We start from the raw sequence: 13,328 nt of genomic DNA on the forward strand, positions 1-13,328 counted from the left end.
GGTTGTGCCGTGCACCATGCAGCGTGCACGCTGCCGGCGTCGATCGACGTAAACATCGATATAGATATACGGTATCGATATCAGCATCAGCATCGGCATCGACATCGACATCCACATCGACATCCACATCGACATCGGCACCGGGGCATCGGCATATACGTCGGTATCGGCATCGGCATATACATCAGTACCAGTGCAGGCATCAGTATCATATCCGTATCAGTATCAGACATCAGCAGCTAGCAAGCGCCCTCGGGTGGTGTTCGATGCCTCGGTTGAACTGCGTGGGCCCAGCATCAGCCAATCCCCAGCAGCTCGAGGCGTGACGTCACAGCCCCATCTACACGCGTGATGGACGCTGCGTAGGCGTGCCGGCGCTTCAAATGCACGATTAAGTGAACAGAATGACGTAAATTGTTAAGTGCATTTGCGAGGAACATCATTCACATAGATAAGACGGTAGTAATAGCCCCATTCCTCGGAGGAAAACAGAATGGAGATATCGATGCGGTGATATTTTGGCACCATGCCTGTATCAAAACAATGGCACTTCTGTTCCGACAAAAGCATGTTGCCGATATATCAAGACATCTATATCTCCATTCTCCTGATTTTCCTCCGAGGAATGAGGCTATTACTAACGTCTTGCCTCCGTGAACAGGTCCATAGACAGATGCCGCAACACCTGGTCTTGTTCTGTTCCGCGTCGGGCTGATCACACCGCTGGACTGTTTACGTCCTGAGCTCCACGATTTTTTTAACAGTCAGGACTGATTCTATTTTTCTCACATTCTATATAATGAGATGTCATTAACCGACTGCAAACGACACCAGGCATAGGATGTAATCGTCAATTAAAACTTCTTACGGCGCATTCGTTTTCCTAATGGTTGCTAATAGCGATTCAGCCGAGGATCAGGAGATACCTAAATACCGTAGCGACAAAGCCTATTTCTGTAATAATGGGCATTTGCGAGTGGTAGCTACGATAATCCGCGGGTCTCAATTATCAAGGCCCATTATTGATGAGCTACTGGTGTCAGGCCAGCCGCTTGGGTAGAGTGTGGGCTCAAGAGCCTTGTTCCTAATACTGGTACGAAAGGTGCAAAGGTACAAGGTAAAGGAGTACAAAATGTCACGCGTACACATCAGTCCAATCTCCACGGGCAGGGTCACATGGAGTGTCGTACGTTGCTGGCGGTACAACTCAAACGAGCACTGATTTCTGCGCGCGCCGACACCGTTAACCCCGCGTTCGCTGCTCGCTCACGTTACAGCCGCGTGCAATATTGCACACGGATGGCAAAGTGCGGTAACCATGAGGGTCAGCAGTCTTTTCATAAGGCATGCAACAGGCCATAACTGAACACGGAGCCCACCCACCCGGAATGCGACCTTAGCCATCACTTCATGAGCCTAAAGGCCCCCTATCGTGATAGGCCAGCAGCTTACATCGATCCCAGGAGTTCGCGCTGACACAACTTGCATGTGGGAGTACATAGCCAAGCCTCGCTGTCGTCGTTTCGGTCTGACGCCGCGTTCAAAGAGTGGGTGCTGTCGGTACTTATTCGCAAATGAACATTACGTGTCGTTTATAAACCACACCAGCTTCGCGCGCTCTGCCGCGGCAGGCCAGCACGCACCGGGACATAACCCGTCCGCAAGTGAGACGGCTCGGCGCGAAGCACGGAGGACGCTTGCAGCGGTCTGGCCCCTCTCCGCTGTCTGGCCGCTCACTGCTGTCTGGCCGCTCACTGCTGTCTGGCCGCTCACTGCTGTCTGACCGCTCGCCGCTGTCTGACCGCTCGGCGCTCTCTGATCAATTGCCACTGTCTGGTCGCCCGCGGCCGGTCGTCGTACTCAATTTAGTGTGCCTAACTACCTGTAAATAACGACTTTTCAGCCCTCTGCACAATACGGCTAAGTCGATAAATGGTCTTCGAGTTCCATGCAGTGGCTACGTGGCCGGTCGATAGGGTTCTGAGCGGGCGTCATCACGTGTCTCCTGGCTGCTTAATTTATGACTAAGCGGGGCGCTGTCACCCGAGGTGGAGGATGGGGTGTGGCGCCATACTCGGGGCTAGTGGGGGCTGGTGGGGGCAGGGGCTCCCGAGGGTAAGCGCTTGTGATAATTCAGCCGAAAATCAAGAGATACCTAACTACCGGCTGCGACAAAGCTGCCTATTACCCAAGCTCCCTCCCCCCTCCCTCCTTATCAAATTTACGGTGTGTGTAAAATAAACGTGAACTACTGGGTACACATGTAGACATAACAAGACATGCGATCTTGTTTGACGAAAACACAAACTTTCGCGCGACTGTAGCATACTTAACTCTGTTTTCACGGGATATTCCCGAATTGCGCCTCCCGCACAGTGAAATCTTACGTGCGCCCCAGGCCATGTGTGACGTCACCAGCGCCTGCCTACCGGCTGAGGAGGCCACAGCGTGAGCCTGTTGTACGGAAAAGACGCTTGAAACCAGTCTCCCGCCGCGTTGGCCGCGTTCATCAGCGCTAGAGATGAGGGTAGAAGGAAGCTCATGTAAATGAGCTTCCTCCTGAAGCTCATGTAAATAAGCACATGAGTAAGCTCACGTAAATTGCGTTCAGTAAAAGTCTGAATCCACCGCAGCCATCTCATAAATAATTAAAAACCACGCGCGGCACGTGTGCCATCGCTCCCTCCGCAAGAACATTATATCTGACAGATCACGGAGTACGAAACGCACTCTCCACGTCGTTTACAATAAATGGGACAGTCTAGCCACCGTCCGAAAAAAAGACATCCGCAGCAGGAAAAACCCGCCAAAACAACCAGCAGCCGTCGCAAGCGCTTTCCGAACCGGCAAGCGTCTTTTTGTTGGCATTGATTTCCGATCGAGCCCGCCACGTGGCCACCTGCTGAGCCGCACCCCTCACACCGCTGCACGCAGTCACCGGGAATGCGAACACGGCCCTGACCGCTCACGACTGACCCAGCGTTCGGTTTTGGCCCGGGCACGACACATCAGCCGACAACCAGACAGTGCATGACGGTGAGCAGCGGATGACTGCCGACGCTCGTGACGTCCGGCGGGTGTCCGTTCGTGGTACGGTAAGGTAGCGACGTCCGGCGAATGTCCGTTTGTGCTCCGGTAAGGTGGCGCAGCCACCGGCGAATGTTCGTTTGTGGTTCGGTACGGTAGCGACCTCCGGCGAGTGGTCCGGTAAGGTAGCGACGTCCGGCGTATGACCGTTTTTGGTCCGGTAAGGTGGCAACGTCCGGCGTATGTCCGTTTGTGGTCCGGTAAGGAAGCGACGTCCGGCGTATGTCCGTTTGTGGTCCGGTAAGGTGGCACAGCCACCGGTGAATGTTCGTTCGTGGTCCGGTAAGGTGGCGCAGCCATCGGCGAATGTCCGTTTGTGGTCCGGTAAGGTGGCGCAGCCATCGGCAAATGTCAGTTTGTGGTCCGGTAAGGTGTCGCAGCCACCGGCGAATGTCCGTTTGTGGTCCGGTAAGACAGCGCGACGTCCGCCGAGTGAATCGGGGTGTCGTTTGATAGGGGAAACTGGGCCGGGGCTGTTACCGGGACGATGCTGTTGTCCGTGGTCACATTACTGTCACGTGCGAAGCAGAGGGTTGAGAGAATCTTGGCAACAACAAAACAACAATTGTGTGCCTTAGTGGCTCGGGCCAGCCAGTCACGGTTTTTACAGGCCTCGAGTCATGTTTCTGACGGTCTTAAAAAGCAGCTTTCGGCAACAAGGAGTATAATTATTTAAAACGTTCCGTAATACTTCAAGAGCTTACTCGCGTGTATCAACGAGAACGCTTTCCGGGAACATTTCAATATCATCACAATTTCATCTTCCCCACCCTCCAACAACGGGGAAGACACGGCTTTATGACTGCAAACTTTTTGAAGTGCACGAGTTCAAACTAAGCTGAAATATGGACGAACTGGCGCCACAGGAAGCCAAGACAACGCATTTTTACGACGGAAAGAACGGACGATCGTGCTGGTAGAAGAGCAGGTCGATGCGTGCAGGCAGCCAAGGGTTTCAGACTAAAACTCCGACCCCGACGTTTTTGGGTGGGGAAGTGGCGTTTTTAGGCTGCGATCGGAGATTGTGGCACACGGAGCAGGGCAAGACGAAGAACCAACAGTTCTCCTTGTGCGAATGCGCCGTCTGTTACGCGCTACACGATCTCAGCAGAGGGTCAACTCATATCCATGTCAGTAATGGGCAGAGAGGCGCCAATCCAACAAAGCGGGACAACATGTCGAGGCCCAACATGAGGGCTCTCACTACGAAAACTGCACAGATTTGAGTGCAGGTTATTGCGACTGAGACCAAGCCAACATAGTTATGTTTTGCAATACTTTCGTCACTCTTTCCAAAAGCGTACACCACTGCAACTTGGACAGTACTGTTAGCCTAATTCCTCGTGGAATAACCGAGAGAAAGGGTATATATATATATATATATATATATATATATATATATATATATATATATACATATATATGCATCAATATTTGGGCTACATGCCTCAGTCAAAGTAATGCCGAAGTGTCGCTCATATCGATTTGAGGTGGTTCATTATCGTTTTGACGAAGGCATGCCACCAGTAAATCAATAAATGTACAGCTCCTTTCTCCTAGCTATTTGAAGAGGAAAAAAGCAATCAGTATTGTCTAATGCATGCGTAATGTTCCTCGCAGCTGCACATAAGAACTAACGGCTCCAGCCATCAATTTCATCGATTACAACTTTCATTCGTTGCCAAGCCTGACCCCACCTGGACTTTAAGCCCGCAATGTTCGTAGAGGCATGCTTGGACATCAAAAATCGTTGCGTCTCTTCGTGATAGACTCAGTAAGGAGGGACATCCCAAAAAGGGATAATACAATGACATGAACTATCTGCATGGATTCCCAAAGGCGACAGGCTTCATTCGCAGAGGCCTAGTGTCTCCATGAATTCCCAAAGGCGACAGGCTTCATTCGCAGAGCTCTTGGTGTCATCTTCATGAAGATAACACATCTGGTGTCACCTGTTTTTCCCATGCCGCAAAACGCGCCTTACTGAAGGTAACTAGCACGTACCACGACATCTAACCAGCAATCTATATGATGTAGATCAGTTTGGGCATGGGGCGGCAGCAGATGATGTCGATACCGCTAGGTCAAACAGCTACAACCAATATTGTTGAACTTTATGTACACGACCCCAAATATCCCACGAGACGCATCCCCGTGCCAATAACCACCACCATAACCGACGGTGGGCGGCTTTCCTTGACGCAGCTTGTGACGTCCGAAAAAGCCGGCAAACACGCCGGCGCGCGTGGCAACGAGACGCTTGACGTAGCCCATGACGCGCGAGGAGCGCGGCTGACCATCAGGGGAGCTGGCCAGAGCACGGCGATGGTGCCCGCGACGTGCTCGTCAAGCTACACCGGCTCGCGGCGGGGACGCGCCCACGTCAGGGGGCTGGCACCTTCTGCGGCATCTCCCCGGTGTCGGCCCCGTCGGCCAGCGATGAATTGTTAACAGCGTGCCGCCCGTGTCTCCGACATGCCTCGGGCGTTCTCAGAGCCAGTGGTAGGTCCAGTGGCACGATGCAACCAACGCAATGATCAGCGTTGCAAAACTACCCCTTCAACATGACGGGCGGCACTCCCAGCACGGTCTGTGGTCGGAAACGTATGCCTGGAAAGGAGCAGCGATCCCGCTTCGAGGCACCAAGTCGTGTAGTCTTCCTCGACAACACCGCGCCCCGCAGAGGATGGCGGGCGGCACAGGCTAACCGTGACCAGCGGCACGGGCTAGCCGTGACGGGCGGCACAGGCTAGCCGTGACCGGCGGCACAGGCTCTCCGTGACCGGTGGCACGGGCTAGCCGTGACTGGCGGCACAGGCTAGCTGTGACCAGCGGCACAGGCTGTCCGTGATCGGCCACACAGGCGGCGGCGGGCTGGCGGGCGGCACAGGCCCGCGTGCCGAGACGTGTCGCGCCCGGCGTGGCGCGCGCGCTCACCTTCTTGACGTAGCTGGTGGCGTCGTCCTCGGTGACGGGCTCTGCGGAGATGGCGCCGCGGCGGCGCACCGGGCCGGCCGACGGGGCCGGCAGCGGCGACAGGTCATCGCCGTCCTCCGGCGAGGCCGGCGGCTTGCGGGACTCCCGGGTCTGCTCCTGCGAACAGGGGCGCATGCGGGCGCGTTAGAACAGGGGCCGACTGATGCAGACACGGCGAGGACAGACGATGGGGGAAGCAGCCGATTACGGCTGACAAGGAACCGACAGATAGCCTGCTGTGGCGGCTGATTTAGACGCAAAGAGAAACAAACTGACAGAACCAAACAGATCGCCGACCACAACAGCCAACTTAGACGCCGACGGAAAACAAACTGACTAAAGCCACAGATGAACACTGACACGGAAACAACCGATCGCCTATTGTAGCAGCCCAGTTAGAAAAACGGGAAAACAAACAGGCCAGCTTTCACGCTGGCGCAGTACTGGTAAAAACCGGCACATGGGTTTCGGACGCAGACAACCGGACACTGACACGTGACAGGAAACCGGCGCACGCTATCCGCCACGGACACGCTTGACGGGGCACCCATCGCAGGGTGTGGAGCCAGTCCCACACACTTCTTATATGAAAAAAAAACGCGACGTACGTCGCCGCGCCCCTTTTATGGACCACCAGCGACCGTCTTGGTCACAGCACCAACCTCACCAGGGGTCAGCGTTGTCACCAACACCCCGCCGCCTGTGAGGGCTGCGCCCGCCAGGCCCGCAGACCCGGCTGATCTGGTCAGAGGGGCCGCTCTGACCGGCCGGGGCGAGTCCTAGGAGCCGCCTGTGGGGCTGCGCCCGCCAGGCCCGCAGACCTGGCTGACCTGGTCAGAGGGGCCGCTCTGACTGGCCCGGACGAGTCCTAGGAGCCGCCTGTGAGGGCCGCGCCCGCCAGGCCCGCAGACCTGGCTGACCTGGTCAGAGGGGCCGCTCTGACTGGCCCGGACGAGTCCCAGGAGCCGCCTGTGGGACTGCGCCCGCCAGGCCCGTAGATCTGGTTGACCTGGTCAGAGGGGCCGCTCTGACTGGCCCGGACGAGTCATAAGCGCCGCCTGTCTGGCACCGCACACAGGCAGCAGACAAGTGCGGTGAAGTCCGCCGGTTGGGAGGGCTTCCCTCCCGAATGACGCCACCGCCGACGACAGCTCCCGACCAGCACCACTCACGAGACGGGCGGGGACGCCGCCAGTCAGTGGAACATGGCGGGTCACCAGGTCCGTCCCCCGGCGGAAATGGCAGCCGCCATCCGACCGCCGCCTGCTGCCAGCCTTCCATCTTTATGAGATCACTTCGTGTCATCCGGTGCTGACGCCGCCGATGCGAGGCAGGATGTGCGCGCAGGAAGCGCCATAAAACACTTGACACGGGCTGTCAGGGGACTGTTTTATTGCTGTCAGCGATGCAAGCACACGGCGATATATTGAGCGCGATTTGAGAGCCACGAGATACGACGGAACACGACCAACTATCGTTTCTATGCCCTCGCGACATGTCACGGTTCGCAACAGCGGAAGTACACCTGGCGTTCCAGACCAAGTGATTGGGTGACTGGATAACACGCTGACGTTCTGCTGATCAATCTCACTTTCAGCGCCAAAACAGCGCAAAGCTTGAGAGCACTGTCAGCACGGCCCGAGCAGGCGGACTACGTTCAGAGCTCTCCGGACCGACACCGCCTGCTCGGACCAGCTCGAGAGCACTGTAAACCCGGCCCGAGTAGGCGGACTACGTTCAGAGCTCGCCGGACCAGCACCACCTGCTCGGGCGAGCGTGCCGAACCACGTCGCAGCCAGCCCACAAACAAAGCAAGCTGGATAGGTGAAAATGTGCTCAAGTCAGTCAGTGCGTGATTTTGACTCAAGTCACGCGGGGTTCTCAATCGGGAGCGAAGCGGAAATGTCGCGCGGCACGCCATCCTTCCAGTTTGAGACCCAGACCTTATTTGAAACCCAAACGACTCGCGCTAACGCCCATGCGCTGCCTGACATAGCGCACGCGAATTCCTCCATTCTATGCATATAAATTGTGGTGAAAATGACTATCCCAGCTATAAATACACACTGAGCAGCCGATCGTAATATTCAGCGACGTTTTCAAAACAAGCGACGGGAGCACGCTCCCTGCCAGCAGCTGGCGTCTAAAGATCGCCGGATAACAGTTTCACAGCAAGGGCAGGGGGCCAAGGCGTTCGGAAATAGCCATCAGCCGGATAGCATGCCAGCCTCTATTTCAACGATCCACATCCTGGAGGCCAAACCATTACAAATTCAGGCTGCGCAAACGCACGCGAGGCAAGCTTGTCAGTTTCACTCGCCCAGAATTCATGAATAATTCGCCATTGGGGTGGTTCGATAACCTGGACTCGTCGCCGCGCTATGCGAGCACGAAAATGATACGGCAATTTGGGTTATTTTACGACGCATGCAGCTCGTTTGGTCCGGTAGCATCACATATTTACCGGTGGCGGAGGAAGCGAAACATCAGTATAGCGTTCAGGCCTGAACTCACGATCCGGCGGCGCGGGAAGCGCGGAGCGTTGCCATAATACAGCCCCTCCTGATGCATTGCATGAAGGGGCCGTGCTTTTCAGCATAATGACTTATCATGCCACTCACGAACTATCCAATTTAACTTGCGTTAGGTATTTTATCGCCTGCAGAAGATAAATGCGCAGCTTGACGAGGCATTTATATGGGGGTCCCTATCTGACGCAGAATTGAAGCAGCCGATTTTTCCAAGCTTGTTTCAAATGTAGAAAGTTGCGAAATCTTGTCCTGGATCATACCGGTTCTACCTGTTTGCCAGCCATTTGCTCTTTACGCTGTGATGTTTCCACCCTGTTTGGGCTATAAGGCAGACCCTGTGGAAGCCTGCCATGCGGCAATATTCAGTTCAGGTCATGGTCATGGTTCAGGTTCAACAGTTTAGGTCATGTAGCGTTAAGGCAACGCTCACACCTGTACCAGTACAATCTGACTGTTAATAAAACGTCCAGACTGCCCAAAGCGGTGATTCAATGTCCGGAAAACGTTCAGACTAACACTGAACAGCAAAACCCAGCGAGAGAACAGCAAAAACAGCGGGAGCTCCTGGAACACGGCCCAAAACAGTTTCAGAACGCTTGCCTCCCTGAACAGACCATCCCGTCTTCGCAATGAAATGCGCTCGCAATTTCGGCTCCCCTCTCACCATTTCCCGCGCGCACTCCTGGCACCACCCCGGACGTAGCAGCAGCGAGAAACACAGCTGGCGCCTGGGCGGGGCGAATCAAAACGAAGGGAGACGGCGGCAGCAGTGGGCTGGTGACGCCGCCGTCCGCCGAGGCCCCACTGCCGCCGCCAGCTCCGCAGCGTGACAGGCCGGAGGCGGGGGCCAGAGTCCACGGCCGGCGAGCCCGCTTGACGTGGAATTTGCCCAGAATTTGCCCAGAAACCCATCTCACGACGCCCATAACAAGCGGATCAAGCGCAACTGGCCCGCTGCGCTGAAAGATCGGCACAGAGCTGCAGGCAGAAGTCGGCTTGTCTGCAGGTTTCAAGTTGGATGACTTTCAAGTTTATATCGAGCATGCGTTCGCGTGCAAGGAGCCTTTTTTCTTTTTACTTTTTGGCCGACACACGCACACACACCTGGACGAGCGAATACTCATACTCATACTCAACATACTGATACTCAACATACTCAGGAAGCGGTAGAATCCCTCCACCGAGATCTTTCACCATGGAGCGGGAGGAAGCCCCACGCAGCTCCCCATCAGCCACGGCTACATCGCCCGCCCAACATTGACACATGAGACACGATGCAGTAGCTTCCGTCGGCGTTGGCGCATCTCCAAAAGCTTGTTGAACGCATCAGCGACGGAAGCGGGTGTTGCTTCTTGGCGCGTGCCACGGCCAGAATTTACACCGGTACAATTCACAATTCCCAGCACGATGGTCGATGCTGGTACGTCAGCAGCATCGATTACCCAAACTAAAGTTCACAGAGTTCAGAGCTGAACCGCTGTAGGCCCGACTGAATGTCAACCTGTTGACCTTAATTCATTCAACCGTTAAGTAGCTATAGCTGGCTGAATCCGCGCCCGGACACAGACGCCGAATATACCGCTTCTAGAACGATTCCAGGTACCTGGTAGTGCATGTCAATACGTCGAAGCTTTTTGGGCTAAGAACTTCTGTTCTTGAACTGTTACTGTTAACTAATTTCAGACCAACCCAATCCACGCCGACAGAGATTCACTGCAATTGGCGTTGGCAGAGAGGACAACGTGTGCCTGCAGATGTGACGTCTAAACATACGGCGCGATGCCGAGCAGGTCCGGAAGGGGCCAGTTTGGTTGATCGCTGGCCCGGCAGAGCCAGACGTGCCAACTCCAGGCCAAATGACGCCCGGAGCCGGTGACCAATGGGGCAGCGCGTCAGCCGACCGCAGCAGCACGGAACGCGAGCCGGTGCCGTGACCCCTGACCTCCGCCGCCGCCGGCTGTCACGTGCAGAGCGTCTGGCGCGCGTCCGCCGCCGCGCGCGTGGCCACCAGAGGCAGACATGGAGGGGTACTGCTGAGCACGAGAGACACTCAAAAGGACAGAGGCTGGCGGCCAGGTCTACTTTCAACAAGCTTACGTTATACGACCGTCGTCGCATTCCAAGATAGCCCACGTTGTCAGGGCAGCGGACGGACACCACAAGCCTCGGCGCCGCGAGTAGCCGCCGGCGTCTCCGGGGCCCGATGCTGCCGGCCTGCCTAACGCTCCACGATAAGTGCCGCTGATGATGAGTGACTGCGAACGTGATCCGTCCCACAAACCAGTCGGATAACGGCTACCAGGAGTCATGGTCGACGGTCGTCGCGGCAGGGGTCGCGCGCTGCGCATGTGCGCCAGTCGGCGTCTTCCCACCAGGCGTCCGAGCTGGAAGCTGGGCGGTGATTACACGCGGGTGCTCACCGTTTGGTGACAGTTGCATCTGGTCGGATGCATCTAGTGCCTCACGGTTACAGGTAGTCCGTCAAAGTGATACCGCCCGTGATAGCAGTATAGCTCCCAAAACGACGGAATGCTTGAGTTCTACTGAGGGATAGTGAAGCCAGTTCCGAACGCGTCCATCGCGTGCAAGGCCTTAACCTTTGATCCCGCAAACTTGCTGCCACGCCTCTGCCACAACAGTGGAAGGGTTCCTGAATAATCAATTGCCTCCTCTGCGGCGGCGCCCGGCGCGGGCTGACGGTGCCATGCGACGGGCGTCGCCGGAGCCAAACTGCTGATGAAACCACGCGTCGGCCGCGGCGGGCGTCCCGCACGGAGCGCGGTAGCGTCAACGGCACGCGACCACAGCTGGGCGGTGGCTGGCGGGTGCGCTCGGGGGCGGTGGTGGGGCCGGCGCCGCCCGTCGCGCCGCAGCCGACGGCGGCCGACGCGCCCACCGAGCCGCCGGCCCGTCCTAGAGTCAGCAAATATTCAGGGCGCGACGCTCAGTGAGGCGACAGGACGGCCCGGACCCAGGGTGCAAAGGTCGGTCTGAGGGTGCTGGAAACGGCGGCTGCTGGAGGGTGGAGGTTGGATGGTCGGAGAGTGCTGGAGAAGGCGGCTGCTGGAGGGTGGGGGTGGGACGGTCGGACGGTGCTGGAGACGGCGGCTGCTGGATGGTGGGGGTGGGACGGTGGACGGTGCTGGAGACGGCGGCCCTTGGAGGGTGGAGGTCCGATGGTCGGAGCGTGCTGGAGACGGCGGCTGCTGGAGGGTGGGGGTGGGACGGTCGACGGTGCTGGAGACGGCGGCCGTTGGAGGGTGGAGATCCGATGGTCGGAGAGTGCTGGAGAGGGTGGCTGTTGGAGGAAGAAGATCGGACGGTTGGAGGATGCAGGCGACGGTGGCGGCCGCCGCGGCGAGAGGAAAACGGCGGCCACTGTTACGCCACCGCCGCCCGGCCGTGCGTGGCGCTGTTGTGACGTGGAGCACGCCGCGTGATCGCCCACTCCCCTCGCCCGGCGGGTGCACCGTCAACACACTGAGCCGCGCACAAACAGGCTGTTTGGACCTGTCGGCTGGCACGCCGGCCGCAGCGTGAGTGTTCATAGGGTAAGGCGGCGGCCAGGCCCGTTTGTCGACCGCCGGCGCGCGAGGCGCCACTGCTGCCGAACTTCTTTGTTCTGCTGTCGATTCGCGCCAAAACCGACCTATTGGCCACAGACTGCGGTCGCGCCAAAACCGACCTATCGGCCACAGATTGCGGTCGAATTTTCATCACGCAACACAAATGCGGTAAAATGATCGATGAAAGATAGCAAACTTTTGCCGCGATTGCGCGGATGCATTTTTCATACATCAATTTCCGTTCAAAGACCTGTCTTCCCATCGATCGAGCCAATCTTTCGCTGCTTGGCACGGAAGCCTCTGAGCTCGATGGCACTGGTTCGCGTGGACAGACCCTGAGGTCAATCACAGGTCATCCGTGTCAGCGAACACCCGACTGCCAGCTGACCAGGGTGGAGACACATCGCAGTCGGCCCTCGTCTTACCACGCGTCGCGGACCCTTCCCGGCCAGTTCAAAGATCATCCCATCAGCGACCACCATTATCATAATCGGAAGTAATTGGTTGCAACCAAGCAAACAATTATCCCCAAATGCACACATTAAGTTGATTTACCACATGCACCACGGCTGGGTAACAGAGGCTACGTAAAAGGCTGCCTCGCGCCCCGTCGCCGGGCGGGTAGTGGATGCACCGAGGCGGGGGACACGACAAGGCCCACTACAGACCGGTACCGCAACAGGGGGAAGTGTTCAGTAGGATATGTCACTCACGGGAGTAGCAGAAGAGGTGACTGACGCCTGCCTGTCCGCGCCTGACGCCTGCGAACGACAGATCAGTGATAAACCGAAACAGCAGGTGGGCGTACTGCTTCGGTAATGGGCGAATTCACTTAGCTGGTGAATTTGGGAACAAGTTGGGGAGGGAGTTTTGTGCTGTGCCATGATTCGGACTGATACCTCAATATTGTATGTGCATTCACTGCGCACCCAGAATGCTCTATTCCACGCGTTCGCTGCATGATACGTTGTTTCCCGTTACCATTTTCGTGATCTTCCGGACTTTCCTAACTGCGCATGCGTGACCTCATCATATTTGTCCTCACGTACTGCGCATGTGTTCTACCCATGGACACTGCAAATGATGCTGTTTGTAATGTATGACGTCAATACACGCCTTTTCCAACTGCGCATGCGTGACCTTATCATGTTTGTCCTTACGCACTGCG

General features: G+C 56.7%; 1 protein-coding gene across 1 annotated transcript in view; it reads right to left on the reverse strand.

Annotated features, from left to right (window-relative positions):
• LOC119113877 (cAMP-dependent protein kinase type I regulatory subunit) overlaps nt 1-13,328 on the reverse strand; it is a 49,989-nt gene that overhangs the window by 19,254 nt on the left and 17,407 nt on the right. Inside the window, exon 2 of the mRNA XM_037238109.1 lies at nt 6,025-6,180. Within this exon, the coding sequence (XP_037094004.1) occupies nt 6,025-6,180 (156 nt within the window). The remainder of the gene's footprint in view (nt 1-6,024; nt 6,181-13,328) is intronic.

This window comes from Pollicipes pollicipes, unplaced genomic scaffold (genome assembly GCF_011947565.3).
Source record: "Pollicipes pollicipes isolate AB1234 unplaced genomic scaffold, Ppol_2.1 Scaffold_7262;HRSCAF=8765_pilon_pilon_pilon, whole genome shotgun sequence".
Lineage (NCBI taxonomy): Eukaryota > Metazoa > Arthropoda > Thecostraca > Pollicipedomorpha > Pollicipedidae > Pollicipes > Pollicipes pollicipes.